General features: G+C 46.4%; 1 protein-coding gene and 1 long non-coding RNA gene across 2 annotated transcripts in view; one reads left to right on the forward strand and one right to left on the reverse strand.

Moving 5' to 3' along the window:
• PPM1L (protein phosphatase, Mg2+/Mn2+ dependent 1L) overlaps positions 1–24,948 on the reverse strand; it is a 109,441-nt gene that overhangs the window by 9,307 nt on the left and 75,186 nt on the right. The window contains exon 3 of the mRNA XM_033005637.2: positions 4,901–5,062. Within this exon, the coding sequence (XP_032861528.1) occupies positions 4,901–5,062 (162 nt within the window). The remainder of the gene's footprint in view (positions 1–4,900; positions 5,063–24,948) is intronic.
• LOC116964827 lies at positions 4,936–6,483 on the forward strand. Its single transcript, XR_004408972.2, has 3 exons — positions 4,936–5,019; positions 5,731–5,853; positions 6,000–6,483. It is a non-coding gene; the product is annotated as an uncharacterized LOC116964827 (long non-coding RNA).

A 24,948-nucleotide genomic window follows, 5' to 3' on the forward strand; every position in this document is an offset into this window, starting at 1 on the left:
ACCTCTTTCCGCGCGGTTCACGTTTGCCCCGTTTCAGAAGATCTCTGAAGGAAACAACTCTCAGAACACCCTGCAGCAGGACTCGCATCTCCCTTTTAAGGCACAAAGCAAAGAAGCGAAGTGCAAAACCACTGACGGGCTCTTCAGTCGCACTGCTTTGAATGAGCTGGGTCAAAATGGACCGAAAAACTGTTGTGAACAAACCCATCATGGAATTTTACTTCAGGTCAGAAAAATGCAATGTGGGATCTGACTGATTTTTACCGTCACCAGGATTAAGGCTACTTCTAGGGGAAAATATTTTATTTAGGGGCTGCTTGTAGTGAGATACGTTTTGCGCTGAAATTGATGACTCTGGCACAGCCAGCGCTGGGCAGTTACACAGTCCGATTGTGCCAGAACTGTGCAGTGTTCAAGGTCAAACAGTAAAATCGAGGCACCTTCAATTCCCGTGCCTGTATCTGTGTGCCACTGTCTGCACTGTTTCACAGCAATATTCCTGTCATCTTAATGTGAATGAAAAGTCACTTGAGGACAAATAATATGCGAACGCAGAACATTAAAATGTGTGACAAATTTAGCTGAACTGTTGTCTTTTAGATCTTCAAGCTGTCTGCTTTGGTGTTCTTATAAATGTCTTTTTAGTTATCGGAATGTTTTCAGCTCTGCACTTCAGCTTCTGTGCTATTTGTCAGTCACCCGGTCACCTAAATCTTACGATAGCATTTCCATTCCTGGTTGGCTGGTCTAATCTGTAAATTCCTTCTGCTTTCAAGTGAAACTGCATTTCATGTAATGATTCATTGTTGTTTAAAGCTTGAAACTTGATTTGTGTTAAAACCAGCAGAAACAGAACTTTTCGGCTGGGTTTTTTCATGAGTATTTTTACAGAACCTCTGTTATGAAGATAGTTCCTCCCGTAGTCAAGAAGAGGAAGGACTGGTGAGCCTGCTGCAGCTCCTCTTTAAATGTTCAGTCACACAAACCTCGTCTGGCTGCTGCTGTAGGTTTTGAGGGCACCTCGGTTGAACGTTACACAGCCCCTACTCACCAGCTCATAAGTGATGAGGACTGGTGGTGGGAAATGGCAACCTGTCACCAGTGGGGTCCCCCAGGGATGGATATTGGGCCCAACACTCTTTAATATCTCCAGAAATCATCTGGATGATGGGATCAACTGTGTCCTGATGAAGTTTGCTGCCGATACCAAACTGAGTGGGGAAGTGAACACTCCAGAAGGGAGAGTCACCCTGCAGGGAGACCTGGCTGGGCTGGAAGAGTGGGATAACAAGAACCTCATGAAATTCAGCAAGGCCAAGTGTAAGGTCTTGTACCTGGGAACACATCACCCAGGAGCGCAGCACAGGCTGGGATCCTCCCGGCTGGGGAGCAGCTCTGGGGAAAGGGAACAACCACCTCAACATGAGTGAACAGGGTGCTGCTGCGGCAAAGCCAACGGGGTGCTGGGCTGCATCACCAAGGGCATCACCAGCAGAGAGAAATAAGTCATTATCCCACTCTGCTCAGCATTTGTCAGGCCACACCTGGAATCCTGTGCTCAGGTTTGGTTCCTGCTATGCAAAAAAGCTGTGGCCAGGCTGGAGAGGGCCCAGAGAAGATGATCAAAGGCCTGGGCAGCCATGTGAGGACAGGCTGAGAGAACGGAGTTTGTTCAGCCTTGAGAAGAGAAAGTCTAGGGGAGACCTTATCCCCATGTTCCAGTATTTGAAGGGTGGCTGCAAAGCAGATGGAGACTCCCTTTTTACAAGGAGTCCCCTGGAAAAGATAAAGGGTGATGGGTACAAGTTACTGGGGAGATTCCAGCTGGACACAAGACGAACATTTTTCACAATGAGAACAATCAGCCACTGGGATAATCTCTCCAGGGAAGTGGTGAATTCCCCAACATTGGACACCTTTAATATTCAGCTGGACAGGGTGCTGGGCCAGCTTGTCTAGACCACGCTTCTGCCAGAAAGGTTGGACCAGCTGATCCTTGAGGTCCCTCCCAACCTGGTGTTCTGTGATTCTGTGACTACAATAACTGGAGTGTAATCACGTGTACGTATTAGAATGCCAGGGCAAGCAAAATGCAATTAATAAGAGGCAGTTTTGAGCAGACATTTTACCCACAACGAGAGGACAGCAGCGCCTGTACCTGTTACTGTGCTTGCAGGGGAGGCAGCTGATGCTGCTGCCTCGCTGCAGCGTGCTTACTCCAGTTTTTGCAGGTCGTGCTTACGCGTACAAAGTGACATCCTGGTGCCGTTCTCACGTGGCACCTGGATCCACCCATGGCACAGGTTGAATTCCTGTGGTTTGCTGAAGTGTCTGTTGAGACTTCTAATATCTTTTTTTATAAAGCCCTCCATGCAGAATACGTAAAAACGCTCATGGATAAGCAAACATTCTGCAGTGCTGGCTGCCACTGGAGAAGGAAAGACATTCAAGAAATAGAAGCTTTTTGGCAAGCATTTTGCATGTTAGCAGGAGTTGAGCTCAGAGGATTATGTTCAAGGTGAACGACTTAAATTTCTACCAGTGACAGTCACCTTGTGGCTTTATAACCGAATGTTTCTTCATGAGCCAAACCCCTGGTTGTTTCAAGGCCGTTGTCTTACGCCGATACTCCATATATCGCTCAAGCTCCTGCTCAGGAGATTCCTGGTGGTTTGGGGGGAAACCAGCACCCGTGTATGGCAGGACGCTCACCCCCTGTTCCCACAGAATGGCTCAGAGTGGTGGGACCCCCGCGGCACCGCAGCCTCTTGTGAAAATAACAGTCAGCCTTGACCCAGACTTAACCCGAGCGGTGGCTGGGGCTTCAGCGTGAGAGCTGCTCCAGGCACCTCGAGTTTTTTCAAAAAGGAGTTTTTTCAAGTTGTGAGTCGACCAAGACTTTGTACGCAGTCGCTGGGAATGGGGAAGAGAGAGGGACTGAATTAACTCCCCATCCACCGACCGCTGAGAGCAGCGAGCCTCCTTACCAGCCACCGTGGCAGCAAAAAAAATGACAGATTAGTTTAGACTTGCCATCTCAATGTTAACGCCCCACTGAAACGCAGAGGGCAAGTCACGCTTCTCTCTGAGCTGCTGTTTCAGGCTGCCTCCAATTGATTTATATCAGAACGAGGTTTGAAGGATATTTTCTCAACCGTGGCTATATGGATTTCACTTTTAGATGAAATCTAATCCTACGAACACAAATGTGCAGTCATTTCGTAACTACCTACGGGGCACTGGACAGTGCAGCTTGATGGTGCACGGTAAAGTTGGAAAATCAAACTGTAACATAATGATGTGGTTATTGTCGCTAGATGTTGGAAAAACATCAGGTACTTTTGCCACAGTTGCAGTGTAGGCTTGATAATTCCGTTTGGCCACTTTGATTTGACACTTACTGTATGTAAAGAAGGGATGTTCCAATATGTAAAAGCATCCAGCAGTAATAGAAACTGGATTGTATGTTTTTAGCACTGTGAGGCCATATCAGTCATGATAATATAACGGGGCAATAGGTAACAGAGAAGGGAAATTCATTAAGTTACTAGGCTAGACAGAGTATTTCTTGTTTAGCTGCAGACTGTTATAACATTGACCTGTCTATTAAAATAATTTCTTCCCATGTTGGAAATTCCTGCAAAAATCCAGGTTAATTTTACATGTTGTTGTGTTATAAAGCCTCACTTCTAGACAAATAAAATAATGGAATTCTTTTTTTTTTCTCCTAGGTGAAGGGCTTCTCGAAGTGAACAACTGCACAGAGGCCCTGGACGTGGCTAAGAGGGAAGGAATTTTACAGATGAATCTCCAGGTTTTATTCATACATCCCCCAAGTACAGAGGTGAAGCAAAGCGAGACCAAGATTTTCCTATTCCTTCTTCTTAGGATCTGTGTACCTTTTCTCCCCCGTTGGGGTACACGCCTGACCTCGGCTCTCTGGTGGTGGGAAGGATCCCCACTGCTCTTACACCTCCGCGGCGATAAAAGCAAACTGAGAGGGAAGTGCACACTGCACACGTACGGGCATTTATGCTGGTGTGAGCGCACCGATAACCTGTAGGTTTTAAAAATGTTTTATATTCGGGGGGAAAACCTGTTATTTCCACTTTGCAGACAAAGACTTGGAGGCAGAGAGGCAATGCATCTCTGGAGGCGGTGCTCATCGGTAGGTTTAACACAAACGAGAGGAACTTTTTCTTCTTCATCAAATAATTTGCTGCTTCAGGCTGCTGTGGGAGCCAAACCAGAAATGGGTTCAAAAGACACTTTGATAAATTCATGGAGAATTGGCTATTAAACTTGATGATCCAAATGTAACTTCTAGCCCAGGAGGTCACTAAACTGATGAGTGATGAAAGCTAGAAAGATTTATTGCAGAAAAGTTGATGTTTCTTATATTCTTCCCCAGTACTCCTGCTACAATTTACATGTTTGCGCTCATTAGCGGTCACTATATGGGAACAAAAAATAGCTTTGATGAATTAGGTTCATGCTCTGCTTCTTCTAGGAACTAAACCTCACTGAGCTTCAGACCCAGCCTCTCACATAACGGCCGCTGATACGGTTTGCTGCAAAGACACCTCTAGTGCTGCTGCTCCTATTTTTTTTTTTTTTTGCTCCCTGCAGAGATCACAAGGGAACTGGCTGGGACGGTGAGCTGCCTGCCTCTTCTTCCTCTGACACTGGCTCATTAAGGGTTAGGCCACTCTGCTTCCATTTCTCTGCCCACACCACAACATCCCACTGAAGAGTGCTGTATTAATAATGGAAGATTTTATCTGCTGGTGCCTCAGCCTAGTACTTTTCAGTCTCTCTCAGGGGAAAAGTCTGTATTAATGACAGAGTAGAGAAGAAAAAAGATGAACCTTCAACCCCAAGCCAAAAGGTGATGACTCACCAGCTCTTTTAATCCTCTTCCTCTCTTTCAGTTGGTAGGGCTTGTGATCGTGTGACAAGGGGATAGCATTGCCGTCCTTGTCACACAGGACTCCCCGCGAATCACCCACGTTGGCCACGGTGAGTTCTTTATCTGACAACAGGGCGATCAAACAAGTGGTACCTGGAAAAAAACAGAAGGGAATGGGAAGCAAAACAATATATGGGGGGTGCCTGTCTGTCTGTCTGTCTGTCTATCTATCTATCTATCCATCCATCCATCCATCCATCCATCCATCCATCCATCCATCCATCCATCCATCCATCCATCCATCTATCTAAATTATTAACAGGAAAATGTTCTTGCTATTAATAATGGCAGAGAGGGTCTGAAGTGGGAGAAGCGTGTTCCAGCCTCTGCCTGTGAGCCAGCTCTTCCTAATGGCCAAGAAAAGTAACAAGAGAAAAGTACAAATTAGCCCCAGAGCACACTCACAGATCTGTGAACCAAAACTACTGCACTGGACCGTTCATGGATTAAAAGAGAGCTCTCTCCCCTCATCCCCTCAAGAACTGAGATCAGTTTTTATTTTTTTTTTATTGCAAAGAGGAAAAGATTTGATATTTTTAATTACTTTAACCTTTAAATACACAGAAAATGTAATTAGTCATTGACCAACATCTCCAAGAGGCATCATATTTTCTGGCTAGGGTGGCAGGAAAATACTGGAGAAATTGGCTGTTCTTCAAGTGAGAACACTATAGTTTTTATTTTCCCTGTTTAAGTGGAATGAATATTGAGGAAAGCAGAGCCCATTAACACCATGCCTTTTCTATATTTTCCCCTTTCAGCTAGTGCAAGCTGTGTTCATAAAAACTCCAGCTATTACAAAGATTCTCTGCGCAGGCTTTGGACCAGATGTCACAATTTCATTCATATTTTAGAAGAGAAAGACGGCATGGAAGTTTTAAGAGGTACACTAACAAACATTAAAATGAAGCGTGCCTGGCACTCAGTTTAGATTACATGGCACTGCTAATATTTTTTACAAATGTACTCTAGTAGCCTTCAACAGTAAATAATATTAACTTAATGGCTGCTTTTTTTTTTCCTTTTTTAGGTGGACCAGAGAAGCACATGGTTGCGTTTTCACCTCTGTTGTTAATTTACATCTGACTATTCATTAAAAAAAAAAAAAAAAGAAAAAAAGGTAGGTACATCCACAGGTGGGGTGCTGTGAAGAAGCACTGGGGGCCAGCATGCCTGAGGAGGGGCCCCAGCGCTGAAGCTCAGCCACCAGCAGCGTCACAAAGCCCCTCTGCTCCTGGGTTGTAATTAAAGACACAGTTTTAATGAAACTGCTGGCAACGGGGCATGCCCGCACTGCCTGCCCTCAGCGGCATCCTGAGCCCCGGTTTTACTCCTCTATTTGGGTTTAAGTCTGTGCTCTGTGGTCTTCAAGCTAAATTCTCATAGCTGCTGCTTGTTGTGTTGGTGGCCAAACCCAGGATTAAAAACTGTGTTTTGCTGTTCCCATGTCAGTAGTTGAATATCCCATGACTGGTATAAATAAAATAGCCAGTAATAAACAATTTGTGTTCAGATGCACTATGTTCTGAAGATTTATTTTTAACTTCATGTTCTGTCTTGCACAGATCTAAACTTGAACTGTTTTTTCACAAGACAGGCATATATGTATATATAAAAATATGTATAAAATTTTTTGCACTTGACTGACGCATCACAGACCTGAATGGATATAGTTTCCCATCTGCTGCTAAAACTCCCTGCTATCTGCACAACTTAATGGCTCACCTAACAACAGGATGTGCAGAGCAACTTGTCCACCAGGATCATCGGAGGAACCCAGCAGAATGAGCTGCCTGCTCAGGCAATAAAAGGAGATTGCACCGCGGGGTGAGGAGGGCTGTGCTGACAGGGGCACCGGCCAGCTGGACGCCCGCCCTCTTCGGGGGCAGCACCTCTGGCTTTAGCACCCTGGGGAACAGAGGACTTGGTAATTAAAATACCAATATCCAAACCAGAAAGACAACAAAACAGTCACGGGGGTACAAACTACTGTCGTGGGGCACAGCTGGTCATCTGAGCAGAACAAAACGGGATTTAGCATTTGAGGTCACCTTATTCTCTACCCGAACAAAAGCTATTAACTCTGCAAATGCATGAAGCTCTGCATCAATAAGAAAATTACAGCAATAAATGGCACCTTCCCTTGCTTTTATTTATGAAACTTTCCTTAAGAATCGCTCAAGCAGCATCGTGCTGACAATCTGCAAGAGCCCAGAGGGCTTGAACCTGCCGAAGCTGGTCTGCCACTTCACCAAAACCTCCGAGCGAAAACAAACAGCCACCTTTGCAATCGAGGCTGAAACCCAAACCTACGAGGTGTAAAACGGGGGAAACACGGAGCCAAAAAGGATCCCGGCGGGCGGCAGGACAGAGGCCCACGAGCTGCACGGGAGGCTGCATCCTCCGCCATCCACCACCCCGCCGGTGCTTCTGTCTGAAGAGCAGAGCTCCGGCTTTACCCCCAGCTGCTGCCTTGGCCTGACATTTTCGTCTGTGAATTCATTGACTCCCCCACGTGCAGGACCACCCTTCTGCTCTGCTCCGCAGATTGCCTTCCCCCCTCCCCATGACACCGGCACGGCGTGTATTTTTCCTACAGGCAGTAGTAAAAATCATACGTTTTCTAGTAAGGAAAATACTGCAAATAACATCCTACAGCCCAGGCGTTCAGAGAGTAAAATGCTTCACAAATATAGTCATTATTACCACAGTTTTTATAAAAATTATAACTTTGAATACAGTCTTCTTGGTTGTATGATCTGTGGAATGAAAGAGAATGAGCATCTGAAACAGAAGATAATTTCCAAAGTGATTTAGGAAGGCTCAGTTGTTGCACAGTCCCTGACTGATGGCCGGGCTATCCTTAAGTCCCTGACCTCATGCTACTGCCTGCCATTACATGAGAAAGCAAATGTATTGTACTTTGTTTTCTTTTCCATCTATTTTTATTTCAGCCATTTAACCTTGTGGAGAGTTAGAAAACATCGTGCTCTTGTCAGCCGCCTCAGATTTAATGCAATTGCACAACGGAAAATTCCCAACATAAAGGGTCCAAAATTGAGAACACATGTTATATTAGTCCCTTGATGCAGCTGCCTGAATAATACCCTGCTGAGCAGTTTACAAAGAAAATCACCAGAAAATTTAAAACCTGTACTATCCTGGCCGCAGGGATAGGTGGGTTTTTTGTTTGGTTGGTTTTGTTTTAAGTCAGGTAAGATTATTGGCAGTGTCGTTTAGTATCAGACAAGGCACCTTGTAAAAGTCAAGGCTGCACCAGCTCTGCCAGTTTTTTGATAATCGCTTTATCGAAAGGAGGGGAAGTCACCAGAGTGCAAACAAAACCTGATTAATTAGAGAGCCCAGGCACGATCCAGCTCACCCCGTGGCTGCTGGAGATCTCGTGCTCCGTGTGGCGTCCAAAAATCCTGCTAATGCCTGGCTCCAAACCCCCGCTGGCGAGGCAGCCGGGGAGGAGGGCCAGAGCTCTTGGGCTCTGGGTGGCCCAAGATGGTTGAAATTCCCCCAGTGCCCTCGTTTCATCCTCACCCACCAGCGAAAGTGCAGTTCACCTCACCAGGAGCTCACCACATCCATTCTTTCCTCCCTCTCTGCCTTCTGTTTTCCAAGTCTCTCCGGCCATCGGCACGTGTGAGCTCTTCCCTTCCTCTTCCCCCCCAGCACTCCCTCCGCCCATCCCTCCTTCCCGAGGAATCCCGCCTCCACCCTGCCCTCACCTCCGCCTCTGAGACAGCAGAACTCCCTGGCCGAGGCTCTTCCTCCCGAACAACCGTCCTCCCCACAGGTGCCTTCTTGCTGCTGCCCTCAGCCCTCCCCGACCTTTTCCGTGGCTCTCCGCGCGGAGTCTCAGAGAAAACTGAGAAGCAAGACTTCCCCCTCCGACGTTTTAACCAGTCCTTCCTCATTTGCCCAACACGTGCCGAGGTTGCTCGTGTGCTGCCTCCCATCGACCCACCTTCCTGTTCCAGCGACTTGGTTTGAACATTTTTTTATTCGCTATTGCCTCATCCCTGTGCTTCTCTCGCTCTTCTGCAGCGCATCTTTGTAATTCCCCTCTAAAAACCCATCCGTACAGCTACCACTGCTTTCCTGGAAGCTCACTGAAGATGCCGTTTGCAGTCGCTGCCGGAGGTTTTCCTTCCCCCCCCCAGCTCCACTCTACGCCTCCTCCACGGCAGCCTCTGCCCCGGGCTCGCCACCCCAACGGTGTCTGCTGCGACCGTGACGGCGTTTTCCAGCGGCGGCGCAGCCAGCGAGCTCCTCTCGCCGCCTCCAGCACAGCCAGCTCAGCTCTTCTTCTCGACTCGCTTCCTCTCCTAGTTTTCCCCGTTGCTTCTGTAATCGCAGGCACCTCTGCAGACCCTTTTCATCTCGCTCAAGTTCAGCTTCAGCTCAGCCCCCCCCTGCCAACGCCAACACCTCCGCGCTGGCTTCCCAATCCCAGAGGGGTCCCTTCTCTCCACGAAAAGATCAGCCCCTTTTCTTTGCAGATATTTATCCCGACACTTTCACTGACCGTCTCCCGCAGCCCGTTTTGGATGGGATGATCTCAGAAATGGAGACGTCCTCATTCTCTTTGGAGGGACCAACACTGTCCTCTCAGCGTTTGGCCTAAAAGCATGAAACCCCAGAGGGCTAAAAGCTACATTAATTCCCGCACGGGTAGGGCTTGTGACAGCTATTAAACAGAAGCGTACGCAATAGGAAATTTAGGAAATTAGTCTAATCTCATCTCTGGAAACCAAATTAATAAGAGAAAGAAAAGACCCAAATGTAATCAAGTCTTAATTTGTAGAGAGAGACTGAGAGGTGTGCAAATCGACCGGCAAACGATGAGGTAGTGACTGGGAGTGCACAAAGCTTCACAGGCGAAGGATGCGCAGCGCTCGCGACGGTCTGCGGGAGGAGGAGGCGGGCTGCGCCGGCCGGGGCCGCTGCGAAGCTGCGGGGCGGGGGGAAAAAAGATCCCCAGTAACCTCAACGAGGATGGGAATATCCCGGGTGCTCGGATGGAGGCGGCTCGCCCGGTCTGTGTTTCGGAAGGGTCAAACATAGAGCTGGGGAAAATTTACTATTTGCACAGCGTGAGCCCTGCGTTACCCGGTCGGGCTTGCTGGGACCAGCCCCGCAGGGCAAAGCCACGGGCGGTTCTTGGGCCCGGGAGGGTGCACGTGGTGGCTGCACAGGGAACTGCTGCCTCCTTGCCAGTGGTTTTAGCAGCGCTGGGTTATTGAACGGGCAGGGGAGGAACAGCTCGGAGCAGTCCTGCCTTACCGGTGGCTCCAGGGCGGATGGGAGGTGCGTTACATCAACCCACACAATCTTTTTTTTTTTTTTTTGGCAAGGCTGGATCCCCTTTCCCAAAGCGATGGTGGACGTGAGCAGCCCTGCGGGGCCTGACCGCTGGCGGGTAGAGCTCCAGCATCCCCTTAGAGCAGAAATGCATTCAGAGCCACTGCAGGTCAAGAAATTCAGCACTTACTTGCCTTAACTGATTAAAAACGAAACAAAAAATGACTCAAAAACCCCCTTCCCGTCTTTCTTCTACAGTTCTCAAGCTGGAATTCACACGATTAAGCAAGAACTCGTTATTTTCAAGCTTCCATAATCTCTACCAGGAAGGAGAATTATTCACAACAGTGCAAAAAGCGGGATGAAAAAAATACAGATTTATATTTACACTCCACGAGTGAGTCACACTGCATGCAGCTTCTTTCTCATTTACAGACCATGCATTTGCACTTGCCTTTCAGGGACTTTAAATCCTAAACAATAAGACTCCAGTAGTTTTCAGGGCAGATATGTGACGTTTTTATCATGAATATAGCTGCCCATCTGCCTCAGCTCCTCCCGTCGAGACCAGCCATGTGTCTCCTGAATGTCTATTTTATATGCTCTGCACATACCCCTCAGGCAATGCAAATAAAACTTTGATTATAGCCCGTGGAATAGGCGAGACCGAGAAACACACTGTAAGAATATGAGGGAGGGTACGGAAATCTTTTGCTTCCCAGTCACCTGGAAGAGGGATAAAAAAGGATGGGGAGGGAAGAGACGTGGTGTGAGACCGTCAGGATCATGAAATGCCAACCTCTCCCTGCCCTCCAAGTGACACACCAATTCTAATCCAAAGCCATAAAAATAAATCTACTTATCCGCTGCTTATCTGTAAGATAAGCAACGATAAACCAGACACGGCACGTTTTGTTCGTGCTACTTCAGTGAAAGGAACTGGGGGAATTGCAGGAGCTGAAGCCCTTTCCTTGCTCTGATCTCTCCAAACCACCGTGGCAGCAGGGAAAAGGAGGGACAAAGCGGGTGCTGAAAAACAACGGTTCTCCAAACTGAAAAAAAAAAAAAAAAAAAAAAAAAAAAAAAAATCCCAACAACCTGTAATTGGGGTGGGATCACTGTAAAAACCTTTTGCTGGATCGCAGTGAGCTGCGTGGCCCCTCCTCGGCTGGTTTCTAATCCAAGGTGCCATTTCTCACAAGCATTTTTGGCTTCTCTAATGACACTGAGCCTTCATCAAAGATTTTGTGAAAGGTCAAGCTAATCGTGCTCATTAGCGCTTCTTCGTCCCTTACTCTTTCATAGGTTACTGAAACGTTTCAATAGCTACACAATTTCTTTTAGTGGAAGCTGTGCAGGTTAGAGAAAAAGCTATTATAATCTCCAAAATACGATGCAGTTTTGGCAAATGACTGGGCTAACCACCTGCGAATGAAATGAGCTGCTGCTTGCTTACACCACCTTTCAAAAAGACACGTGCATTTGTAAAGTACCCATCTCCTTTCCCTCAAATGTCTGGCAAGGTGTGTGGGACTGAGCAGCCTGCACATCATCAGGCATTCACTCCCGGAACCCCCTGTTGCTAGTGTTTCCTACAATGAGCTGCATCTGCCCTTTCTTTCCGTTAACAAAATTCATCTGCAAAAGTCAATTCTGTAAAGCGTGAACCTAAAAAAAAAAAAAAAAATTCTGAAAATTTAGGGTCTCACAATTCCTTAATCATCTCAACACAATGTTATTTTTGCTAAATTTAAAAGAGCTCCCTCCTGTAAAATAGATTAAAAGAAACATCAGGTTCTTAGAAATATATAGAAACCACTTCGGAGCTTTCTAAGATCACAACTTAATTTCCACCATGAAACTATTCCTACCTGGCTGTGTGCAGTACTGCTTTAAGATTTTTATATTTGAAACAGAGAACTGTATTGTATTTCCATTTAGACCGATCTTATTTCTCTGTCTCATCGGTGAGTGTGTGTATATACCTCAATCCTGCTCATCATTAATCATATTTATCATATACAGTAATTTGGGATGTACTTACAGACTAACAGATTCATCTAGATGAAACTCTGTAAAAAATACCTAAAAGTGTCTTCCAGGCAGGAAAACAAGGGCTAGAAGTAAGTTTTGTGCATCAGGTAGCAAAAGCTAATTACTGAAAACCAGAAACCCTTTTGGGCAGCCTCTCCATCTTCCAGACTGCTCTGACATTGCCTCATCAATACCGCGGCGGAGCGGGGTGCGTTCCCACCTTCGCGCTACCCCGGCACCTCGTGATTAATTCCTTGTCCTTACGAAAAATAATCTTAATGCAAAGGGAATCTCCGTTTCTGTTCAGAAGTCGATTTCTTGGCATCGCTCCCATATTTAATTTCACCTGAACATCCCACTCAGCCTTTTAATAGGCTAGAAGTAAAAAGAGGTTTAAAATGTTTTAATTTTTTTCCTGGTTAGAAATTTCTGTATGTCACTGGGCTAATTAAAGTGCAGAAAACCACACGTGCAAGCCTAAGCGGATGGGCTTGGGCGTTTTGCGACCGTTAAACCTCCTGTGCAGCCCTGCAGCAGTACGACATGAAAAAAAACGCCTCCGCTAAGGTACAGGAGAGGAAAAGAAACCTCTTGCTGACACTTCCCTGGGAGCCTTCAGCTGAAACGTGGTCTGTGTGGCCAGTGCAACACCAGCGTTCGCACGCAAGTCTGAATTCTGATGGTGAGAGCTCCTCAAGCCCTGGGAACACAAAGGACCGCAGGCGATGATGCAGCGCTGAGTCTCTCCAGGCAGGGATCCTGCTCCCGCTGTTTCAAACCACACTCCTGCAACAGCTCTACTCAGCTGCTCCGTGAGCCAAGCAACGAGAAGGAAGGGTCTAGCTCAGGGTGAGGTTTAGAGACGTCAGGCAGAGCAGACGAAGCGCAGCCCCCGGATCATTTGTTACGCTGAAACGACAGCGAGCGCGCAGCTCTTCCTTGCTGAAAAGCGCAGGTTGTATAAATGAAGAAACAAGTTATTGCTTTCAAATAGGAATTACACCTCTTTTTTTTTTTTTTTTTTTTTTTTGCTTCCTGATCTGTTGTTGAACATTTTTTTAATTTCTAGACCCCTACGGGAGAACTAAAATTTCAGGGTGATTTGATGTGACTCGTCTCCTTTGAACTGGAGGTATCCAATCTCAGAACGGAGCGGTGGGATTTCTCTCAGGTCAGATGGCTGGCAGAAGAGGAACTGGAGGATAACACTCTTCCAAGCCCTGCAAAATACCCGCCTCTGTTATCAAAAGCTGCTCATGTGAACCTAGGGTGTTCAGGAAGAAGCTGTAAATTTTCCATTGGGAAAGCTACAGGTATTCCCTCAAAATAACAATACCTTAACTCTCCTAAGACAGAGCTGGATAAAAGTTTTTTAAAAAACAAAAGCTACTGAAAGTTTTATAGTGAGATATATGTAGTCTGCTTTGTTAAGATTTGTCCCCAGTTCTGCGATCCGTAAGACAAATCTTCTCTGGATTCATTAAAAATCTTCTACAGCTTTGCATTCCCCATTATGAAAATACATCAAATTTCAGTGTAAAACACAGTCTGCAGGATGGATCACACACACAAAAAAGAAAAAAAAAAAAAAAAAAATGAATTCCATCCTCTTAGCAATCTCCAACAAATAAACCCCCTCCACAATCACAATGCCAAAGGTATTCGAGGTGTTATGACACCAGCTGGCTTTGGGGGAGTCGGTTTGGTAGCGACCTGCTGCAGGACCCACCCCCCCATTTTAAGGCACGTGGAAATTTGCAGGTGGCGGCACAGGGAGAGGCGATCCTCGGAGATTTCAGGTATCAGCAACAAAGTCAGCAACACTGCTGCTCCACACGCTGCCCCAGCAGCACCCCGAGAGCACGGCTGACCTTATCTAGTTCGGAAATGTTACGCCAGCTGCTCGACAGGCTTTTATTAGAGACATTCAACTGTAACGAGGCCTGCAATCACACGGAAAAAGTAGGACCAAAGTGAAAATCCCCCTTGGAAAAAGAAAAGCCACCAAAATAATTCAAAGCATCCAATTTGGGCTTAGTCCTGTGACACCTCTGGCTTTATCCCGGTCCTGCCTAAAGGACCAAGGCTGCAAAATTTCATTTGAACCCCAGGAACTGACCTGCACTTTGCCGAGGTGCCTGAGCCATAAATACCAGAACGTAAAGCAGCAGCTATAAATAAGGTGTCAGCAGGTAGGCACTAAACTGAATTCAATCCATATAATCAGCAAATCCTTCACAAGCACTGTGACTAACAGCTAGCTTACAGATGCTGCGTGCACCTCCGCATCCCCCAGCCTTAATGGAGCCGCTCGAAAATCCCCTGTGCGGCTGGCAATCGTAGCCAACGAATGGGTTTTTACGACGACTGCGTCACCCCCCCGGCTCCCGGGGTGGGGTTCTGCCAAGGGCTGACCCCCACCGGCGCCAGGACCGTCTCTCGGGTTGCGGCTGATTTCACGGAGGGTCACCCGCAAATACCTGCCGCGCTCTCGGCTGGCCCCGAGGCACCTGCGTGACGGATCGCCCGCGTTAACTCCTGAACAAATAAGGAATTACTTAGTAAACTGGCAGAGCTGCACAGCAAGGAGGTATTTAAGAGTTATTTATTCAGTGCCCGAGGTGTATGGCCGAATTACAAATACAAACATGTATCCCACCCCGACGGGGATGCGATCTTACTTTGTATTCCCTGCGCTGGCAGAAGAGCGGAAGCGAGACGAGGAGGAAAAAAAAGGGGAGAGGGGAGCGATGATGCACCAGAATTACACGCAGTCGAGGAGGTTTGTGATTTAATTCAAGATCCTCACTCTGTCCCCAGCCCCACCACTGCCCAACACAGTAAATTGGCTGCTGCAGGTTTTACTGAGCTGTAAATTGCAGCTGGCTGGCCTGAGCGAGGGCGGCAGCTTCAATCAAGTCGGTAACTTTTCCCCTTTTCAGGTTAATCAAACTCAGGGGCTAATCATCTTCCAACGCCCAGCCAAAAGCCACTTCAGACCGTACTTTTTTCCTTCTATATTTTCCTGCTCTGCCTGCCAGTTCTCTCTATCAAACCCTGCTTTGCCCATCTGCAAATGCAAACCGAATATCCAGTTTGGGGAGGGCAGAGCTGTCCCCTCGGAAACCACCCTCCCGGCACGTGGCTGAGTGAAAACACCACAGTTAGAGGGGCGGGGGGGGGGGAGGAACTTTTGTACAAGATCAGCAAATGCAACTGGCAGCTGGAGCGCAGGCAAAAACCTTCCCAAAGAAAGGCTCAAACCACGGGCAGGCAGCGGCTGCAGCCTGTGATCCCAGAACTGCCTGGAAAAGATACACACGGAGGGAGGAAAAAGCACCAATATTGCTAAAGCTTGGCCACTGCCACTGTTCGAAAGGTATTAAGGCACAAGGAAGAGCCAGTTTTTGCTGGTTTATGAGCAACTTCTTTACCTGAATGGGTTGTTACAGATTATGGATAGGGCTTTCAATAAAGCTTCGCTTGAGAACAGAAAGCCTCCTTTTGTTCCTGCTCCTTTTTCCTCCTACATCTCCCCCATGTATAATTCAAACACTGGGAAATAATGGAAAAGGCTAACAGTGATTGATTGTGGCGTGCAATGCAGTTGTGCATGCAAAGCAGGGCTTAGCCCTGCTGCAAACGGGGAGAGCGCAAGGACAGCCGACACAAAGATGTGTGCGAGAGCACAAGCCACCTCCAGAAACGCAGCAGCGCCCTGAGACCATAAATCCCCGTGCACGTTCCTGACGTTATTACAATATATCTTCTCCTCCATGATTTCCCTCTGACAGTGTTTCCAAAAGAACACAACGGTTCGCTTTTTCTACATGATACAGCAAAACTCGGAGCGGCGAGGCACTGAGGATGCTCCTCTCAATTCTAAGCGCCAGCAATTGCGGGTGTAACGAAGGGTTTGGCAAAGGTGCAGCTGGTGATGATCTTGTGCCGCTCCACCCCCTGCTACAGCAATGCTGCTTGTGCTCGTCCAGGTAATGATGCAGGAAAATTTACTAAGGATCTCCAAACGGTCTGTCAGGTTTGTAGGCAAAAGAAACTTTGCTGCTTTCACTGCTACTCACAGGATCCTTCGGGCCTTTCGGCTCTGCATCCATCAGCAGGTGACAAACCTCCGCCGAGATGGATGGCCTGGAACAGATATTCTCTCTGCCTACACTGGAATTTGCAGCAAGCTGGGTCTTTGCGTGCTATCTCTGCCTGATAGCTTTTTAATAAATAATAGAAAAAAAAAAAAAAAAAAAAAAAGAGATAAATCACATCTGCCTACTCATGCAACACATGTGTCTGAAATTGAGGAAGAACACAACGGTATTGACAGCAACCATCTCAAGCGATGGTGCACATCAACTGAACCGAGAGGTTTTCAATGGAAATCTAACAAAAACTTCCGCAAAATAAACCACGAAGGGCGGTTTTAATTCTCCAGAGCTTACATACTTCCAAACTCTTTCATTAGGCCGAAGATACAAATAAGGAAGATGGCAATCAGGCAGCGTCCCGGAAAAAAACCTTTAAAAGGTTGGAGGAGCAACCTTCCCCGAATGCAGGAGACTCCAAACCACCCCTGCTCCAGGCACAAACCACAACCAACGCTACCACAAGTTGTGACTGAATTAAGTAACCACCTGAAAATAAGTTTATGCATTTAAGTGTCTTTCCAGACTTAATTGGTAGGTACACAGAAAGGAAATGGTCAGTAGAGCAACAATTACTATTAAAACCATTAAATGGTTTAAAAACCATTTTCTATTACTCAGCACTCGGCAGAGCGCTGTTGGTTTCTTTTCCTCCTGCAGGACTTTGGTAATAGTAGAATCGTTAGTTATTTTTTTTTAATTGCTACAAATGTATAAATGCCCAAGTGAAGAGTACACGGCACTTACACAGTAAGGCTGAAAACAGTTACACGTGCTTGAGTGAGAACAGAACGCTTCATGTGATTAATAAAAAACCATCCCTAGATTACTGACACAGCCCTGGAGAGTCACCGTTGCACCTACACCACACAGAGGTCTCACCAAATACATAAAAATATTTTTTTTTTTTTTTATTTTACCAAATATATCTACCGAATACTCCGGACCAAGTATTGTTAGCGTTTATGTCGCTTCTGCAAAATTGACTGCTAGATGACAAATTTAAATAGCTAAATACCTACTTCAAAAATTGATGAGGAAGTGAAGAATATTTCGCAGGCAAGTAGGCACCTGTCAAAGTGCAATTTCTGCTCTGAGCTTCTGCTGAAAGGTTATAATTACATGAGTAACAAAAATTTATTTTAATGGAGCAAAAGAATGCAACACGCTTGGGCTGGCTTAAATACATATCTGTTGTTTACAAACATTACCAATATTCTAGGAAGTTGGAAGACCACAATGTAGGAAATTAGAGTCGCATGGTTTGCACTGAAGCTACACCCTGAAATGTAATTTTATTGGCTTTATGTGTACACTGGCAGAGACACTTAGGCTTGAGTTCAGCTTCTAATTAGAGCTGCCTACCTGTATTTCACCTGTGAGCAAAAGCTAATTCACAGCCAACGGAAAAGAGCGGGGACATTTAGGATGTGACTCTTCACATATTAAAGCAGATGCTTAAAATAAACCCATGAATCACACTAGAAACGCTGTTTTCTTTCCAATGCCTACTGAAGAGCTCTAGAGAAGCTGCCTGGAATTTGATGTCTATAACGCAGATATCGAAAGGTAAAAGAGACCAACTCCACCCGCGGTGACTGCCCCGTGATTCCTGCTGCAGGTACTGGCCCTCTGCAGAAAAACAGAGCAGTGGTTCACAGTGACCAAGCTTAAGCTGTATCTTTAACGTGTAAAAGAAATTAAATAAACCAAAGAAAGCGTGGCGTGTAAGGCAGAGATGAAATAAATTCAGCAGTAATCATCTGGCTACAGACAGTAACATTTCTACTGCATTATGTGGGGAAAAGCACAATGTTGAGTTCTCACTGCAGCGACTGAAGACCCAGAGAAGGGAGTTTGTTTAGAACGTCATCTTGAGATCAAATACCTAAAAATCATTTAAGAACCGAACCGGAGCTGGAGAGAAAGCAGCCAGCCGCGGTGGCCTGCAGGCCACTCTGGATTTCTCCTTGCCAGAAGGAAGCACTAAAGGATGCCCAGCACACGCGGGTGTATCAAGGGCTGCTCACCACAGCACACACAGATCCTACCCGGTAATAGAAACACATCATCTCCTACAACCATCGTTTGCCTGTACACGCTTTTTTTTCCAGAAAAAGACATAGTTTCTGGCTCTTCTCTTCCTCGCAGCTTCTTTACGGCTCTCCTGGTTTTCTTTTTGCATATTCTGAGCAACCCATTGCCTTTGCAACTGTTGTTTTTATTATGTTTAGTGCATGACTTCCTTTCCTGCTCTTTAAATCCCTCCTAAAAACTTACGTAAAGGTTTTCAACCATTTTTTAGGCTCAGGCCATTTAATTTCTGGCACTATTACATGTTCTTGCAGGACCATTATCACCGTGTAACTGTGAGATTACAGATGTCTGCTCTTCCCAGTGCTGCCAGCAGGGCAAGCCCAGACTCTGCCTTACTGGTAGTGGCCATTGCTGAGACTGGAAGAGAAATGTTGCCGAGACTCCTTGTCAGGACAAGGATTTAAACACCTGAGAAGTCACCACTATCAAAAGTGTGTTCCCATATTTCCCCAAAGACCAAGCCCTCCATGAAAAGGACCAGTCAAACACAACACCAAAAGCATGGTCCAAGCGTGAGTGTTCACTGTAAGACATTTTTATATTTTTATAATTTATGTTTTAAAGGAGGACATAACAAACCCAACAGATTTCTTTCTGCATTTTTAATGGGTTACTGCTGAGCACGAGCCACCTTGGGATAAATATCACAGCAAAGATAACTTATCTTCACTGCGATGTAGAATAATGATGTCTTTACCTGGTAAAGCTCTTTGCAGTGGGGAAAAAAAGGTTTTTCCCCAGCAGAGAATTTATTATCCCAAATTATAGGATATATTTCTGGTGCAATTTTACTGCTTTAATTTTCTCATTTTCCCATTGCAGTCACTTTCTCTGGGGGAAAACACCTGCCTGCGCTGCCAGAAAGGGAGCACTGTAATTGAAAAAGGGGCATCATTGGCCCCTCGATGATTAAATTTAACCTTTTCCCAGTGTGACCACACTAGCATGGATGTTTGTATGACGCAGATGGATTTGCCAGCCTCTTGGGCTGAAGTTTAATCTTGGATATTTTTGCTTTTCTGTACTTTTGCCAGCAACAGCAAACGCTCACGGGACTGGATCTACGCTGGGTTGCAGACCTGAAGTCGCAATGAAGGTCCGAGCCTTGGATTTACGCTCAGAGCTTTTTTTCCTCTCCACAGCTGCAGCTACTAGAGAAACCAGACCCAGTCTTCTGAGAAGCACAGAAATACAGGCTGAAGATGAGGAGTTGGTTTAAATCCTTACCCTCAGTCAGGCTGGGAGTGAGGAGTGGAGGACGATGCACCACCTGCCTTGAAGGACTTTGGGATTCCCAGGGAGAGCACAGCACCCAGGCGCGGTTGGGGCAGGCAGCGTACAAACCCCCACCTCATCCAGAGACAAAATGCCCCGTGTTGTGGTGCTAATGGCTACTTTTTCTCTCAGCAGAAAATAAATTTTGTTGCTAAAATCGGAGTATTCAGGCAATCTGGGACGAGGACTGCTAGCATAAAAACTCTCTGTAAGAAACACTACGGTACTGACAACGACCAGCTCAAGCAATGGTGCACATCAACTGAATCCAAAGGTTTTCAAATAAAATCTGAGGCAAACTGCACCCACAGGGAGAGGCGCGCAGGGTCTGGCCAGGCGTGAGCTTTTGGTCCCCCCGTGGGAGTGTGCGTGGAGGAGCAGCCACCCGCTTTCCTCTCAGGGGGCTCCAAGAAACATGGGGCACCCTGGCAAATATTAGCTAAGAAATTTGGGGCTGACATCTGGCTCTGGAAGCAGTGCCTAAATATCAATACGTTTCATGAGTGCTTCGTGGCAGGGAAAAATGAAATTCATCTTTTTTGTCACACAATAATGAAGCTCAATTTCTACAGGACTCTGGGGGAGAGGGGCCATCCATTAAAGGAAAAACTATTGACTATAGTACAAAACCACCAGCAGAACCTCCTAGCAGGCTTTAGCTGCCTGGCACCCCAGAGTTAAATGCCAAAGTACCTTTAAATACCCTAAACTTGCATTTGTACAGAGTAGTCACTGACCACCCCAGATGTTTAGAGACGCTATAAATTGAAGGAATAGGATTAACATCCAGCGAGCCTTCAGCGGGAAAAAATATTCTTGCACAAAATTAACCCAGCCTTAGCTAGTCAAGAATGCCACTTTTTAAAGTAAGGGATTTAAAGATTATGAGAGGATTTGTACCCATCTGTCACTTTTGGCCTGCTCTCACTGTATAAAGCCTCCTTAGTCAAACTTCACGAAAAATCTTGTCAATATTTGACTATTTTTAGATGAACCCATTTTATTTGATAGCTCTGACAAACTGATTTCCTAAAGGGAAAGATTTACAGAAAGAGGCATTAGGATGTCGAGACCATCAAAGCTGCACGTTATTAATATTGCATGCTGCTAGAAAGGCCAAATTAATATGCAGAATTGTACCAGAAGCCCAAGCCATTTTAGTGCAGTTCTGTTCTATTCTGGCAAATGGATGCAGCTGAATTTTTCCTGTTTTGGGAGACATCCCTGGGGTGCAGGGAGTTAGCTGGGGGTGAGCACTCTGCGAACCCTCGGAAAACGGCCCGTCCAGGAGGGATGTGAAAGGTTTCCTGGGTGGAAAAGGTCTGCTCCCCTGCTGTGCAAGTGCTCCCCTACATGCAGCACCCTGCTGCAGTGGGCTACGGACCCCTTATATCACATACATTAAACATTTAACTTCCTAGTTTCCCTGGCTGACATCTAGCAGAACTCCAACTGCTCCTCATTCCAGAAGTTAAACCCTCGACGGTGCTCTCCGGGATGGATTTTGTTGATGTCTCATGTAGTCCCCTGCCAGAAAAAGTTGTATTTTCCCCTTGGATCACAATCACTTTTATTTTCACCATTTTGATTTTTAAAGATTGCTTTCTTCATTTTGTCTGTACCACCAGCAGCTTGATCTCCTCACTGAAGTGACTTCGGTACGGAAAAACGCTAATAAGAGAAAAATGTCACCAACACAAAACTGCTCGAGCGCTGAATAGCTGGAGCGCTCAGGATCACGAACAGCTGCAGCAATTATACTTAACTGCCCATTTTCTGCGCTTCGCTCACAATCAGATCTTACTTCAAGAGCAGGTAGCAGTGTATCTGCTTTTGTAGTAAACAAGTGACATGATTAGAATGAGGAGTGGGCTCAATCTCCGTGTTTTAATTTCTAGAGGTGTCTCTACCTGATTGGGAAGCTGAAAGTCTGGCTTTTTATTGACAGTGAATTGCGTGCTCTCTCCATTCTGAATGCGTGTATGTGCTGGGACTTTTCTAAACTAGTTATTTATGTAGCTTCTCATTTCCACATGATTGTTTTATTGCATGATATAAATCCCCCAAAGTGTGTTTCAAGCAGTTTTAATCTTTATTTTCTCTGTACAAACACGCATTTTTCAATAAAGGAAAATGCTTTCTTTTTCTTCTGACACAAGTCAGTAATTCCTCCACTGCATTTTCTCCTTCCTAACAAACTTCTATCAATCAAAATGACTGGAGAGATGAAGTGACCAAACCAGGGAAAAAGATTTACAGGATTCATTGGACTGGTAAATTCTGCGTTCAAAAAGAAAAACAGAAGCAACAGAAAGCAACAACTTCTGCAGCTTATTTTTTATGCCTCATCAAAACCAGGCCATATGTGATTAAACAAATATCCTGTGCCCTCATTTTAACTCTGTTGTCCTTTGAGAGCTCACATGACTCCGAGCTCCTTAAGTATGTGACATATGCAGTCTGCAAATGGCACCGTACGAGGCTCGAGAGCATTCAAGATCCAAGCAGTTTAAGAGAATCAGGCTTATTTATTCGCTGAGCGCATGAATATAATTGATAAAGTAATAGAGCATTGCAATTACTTGAAGTTACCAAAGCTCACCGCCCTGTAAGCACCCAGAATGCGTAGTCTGGAAATGGCATTTTAAGTTGCTTGAGAGCCTTCGAGATCAAAGTAGCTTAAGAGAATCATATTGCGAGTGAGTGGGAGTCTGAGTGGGAGTCTGAACAAAGTTGGTAAGTACTCTGAGCATTTTAAGTATTTCAGGGCGCTGCAGCATGAGCACAAAGTAATAGGACAAATGAACACCAGCTTGCCAGCGCTCTGGTTATCCAGAGCTGGACGAGATGACGGTCATTTCAGCAGGGTGCCACCTAACCAAACAGAAGAGCCATCCACTCGGGCTGGTGTCTGGCAAACACAATCTCAGCAGGATGAAAAACCCAGTCACGAGTTCGAGGCTTTTACCTGCAATGGCCGAAGGCAAACTCGGAGCTGGGCTCAGCACGGCTCCCCAAGGGCACCACGGTGCCAGGTATGGTCAGGGGAATGACAGAACAAGAAAAGGGGATTAAGAAAAACCAAAAAATGGAGACATGCTGTCCTGGGTTGAGTGAGTGGTGGAGTTTTTTGGTGGCAGGGGAGGGGGCTACCGGGGTGGCCCCCTGTGAGAAGCTTCTCGAAGCTCCCCCAGCTCCACGTCAGCTCCACTTCTGTTTGGGAAATTGAGCCAATCAGCTGCACCTCTGCGATAACGTATTTAAGAAGGGACGTGGTGACGGGCAGTTGGACTGGTGAGGAGGAGTTGCTGCAGCTGCATGAACACCAAGGTCAGTGGAGGAACAGAGGAAGAAAGGAGGGGGGAGGTGTGCCGGAGCAGAGACCCCCCTGTATCCTGTGGTGAGACGGCAGGGCGGCCCCCCCTGCCACCCATGAAGATCTATGGTGGAGCAGACATTGATTTGTGGCCTGTGGCTTCTGCTTGCTGATCAAGGTTCTGTGCCCAAAGAAGGCCGGGGTCTCGTGGGAAAAGGCAGCCCCGCTGCTGTAATTCAGTGCTGGGAGGATTGCAGCATGCGGGGGAGTCCCACGCCAGAGCAGCTCGGGAAGGGCTGCAGCACGTGGGAGGGAATCCAGTCGGAGGAAGTTAGTGACCCATGACGGAGCAGTGTGGGGAACGCTGCGGCCCGTGGGAGGAACTCATGTCAGAGAAGGTTTGTGGAGGACTGTCTCCTGTGAGAGGGGGACCACGATGGAGCAGGAGGAACAAGTTCCAGACGCTCCCCTCACTGAAGATAAGGGAAGTGGCAGCGCTGACTGCACCCCTCATTCCCTGCCCCTGTGCCACTGGGGGAGGAGGTAGAGATATCGGGAGCAGAGCTGGGCCCGGGAAGAAGGGAGGGGTGGGGGGAAGGTGTTCTCAAGGTGTGGCAATGCTTCTCACTGTCCTACTCTGTTATATGTTGTTAGTGTCTGTAATAAATGTATGTTCTTTTTTTTCTTCCCCTAACAAGTCTGCCTTTTGCTCGTGATCATAAAGGGGAATTTTTCCCCATCCCAGTCCTATCTCGGACCCCAAGCCTGGCTCTCTGTCCCTTCTCATTGCCGGAGGGGAAGGGAGAGAGAGCTGCTGCATTGTGGTTGGCTGCCAACCAGGCCCAAACCACAACACATGCTAAGTGGAAACTCTCCTTTTGTACTACAAGGCTGCCTGAGGGAGGTTGGTAGGCCTGCAGATGAAGGGAGATGGTGTGTTGCAGCTCTCAGCCATGAGTGGTTGAAGTGGAGAAACCGAGAGCAGCATCTTTCAGTGAGAGGGAAGGACTAAAGGTGGCCGAGAGGTGCACTGCTGGGGGAGCAGGCATGCACACACCTGCCGTGGAAACACGGCTCGTCCCCGCACTGCCTGGCCACTCGCTGCCGTGAATACTAATTCGGCAGTAAAACAACCACCTGTTCTTTTTGTTGGATTCTTTCTTTATAAGGTCGCGTAGCTAAGTTCAATAGATCTGAACACTGAGAAACCTGGTGAGATTGAGGGGAGCAGGCATATAGCAGATATTGGTGGATGTTTTGGAAGATCAGCGAAAAACGTCAAGAGCATCTCTTTTTTTTCTCTGTAACTGTAAAGAAGACCATGCGTCAGGACAACGCTGTGAAGGATCTAAAAGCTGGCAGACATTTCTAACTACTTTAAACCAAAATGCTAGTAAAAAGTATTAGCTAAAACTAAGAAAACTTCCAAATTATGACGACATAAAGAACAAAACTGAAGACGCCAGTAACTGCACTGTTAAAATGCCTCCAATACTCTACAAATTTTCTGGTTTTGGCTATCCACACGCATCACGTCGCATTTGAAAATCAGCTTCTGTGACTATCCAGTACATTCTTAGCTAAGTAAGCCCAAAAATAAGTTAGCAGTGGAGGAGAAAACAGCAGAAACCAGGTCACACCACTTGCAGAGACAATGAAGAGGCACAGCTAGATCAATCAACATCAGCGCATTACAAAGGACAAAGCGCTGTTAGAAAAATAACTGTCCTATCAGCTAGTTAATATTCAGTCACTGAAGTGGAAAATTTTCTATCTCAACTTGATTT

The sequence above is a fragment of the Tyto alba genome, unplaced genomic scaffold (genome assembly GCF_018691265.1).
Source record: "Tyto alba isolate M040663 unplaced genomic scaffold, T.alba_DEE_v4.0 Super-Scaffold_10, whole genome shotgun sequence".
In the NCBI taxonomy this organism is placed as follows: Eukaryota; Metazoa; Chordata; class Aves; order Strigiformes; family Tytonidae; genus Tyto; species Tyto alba.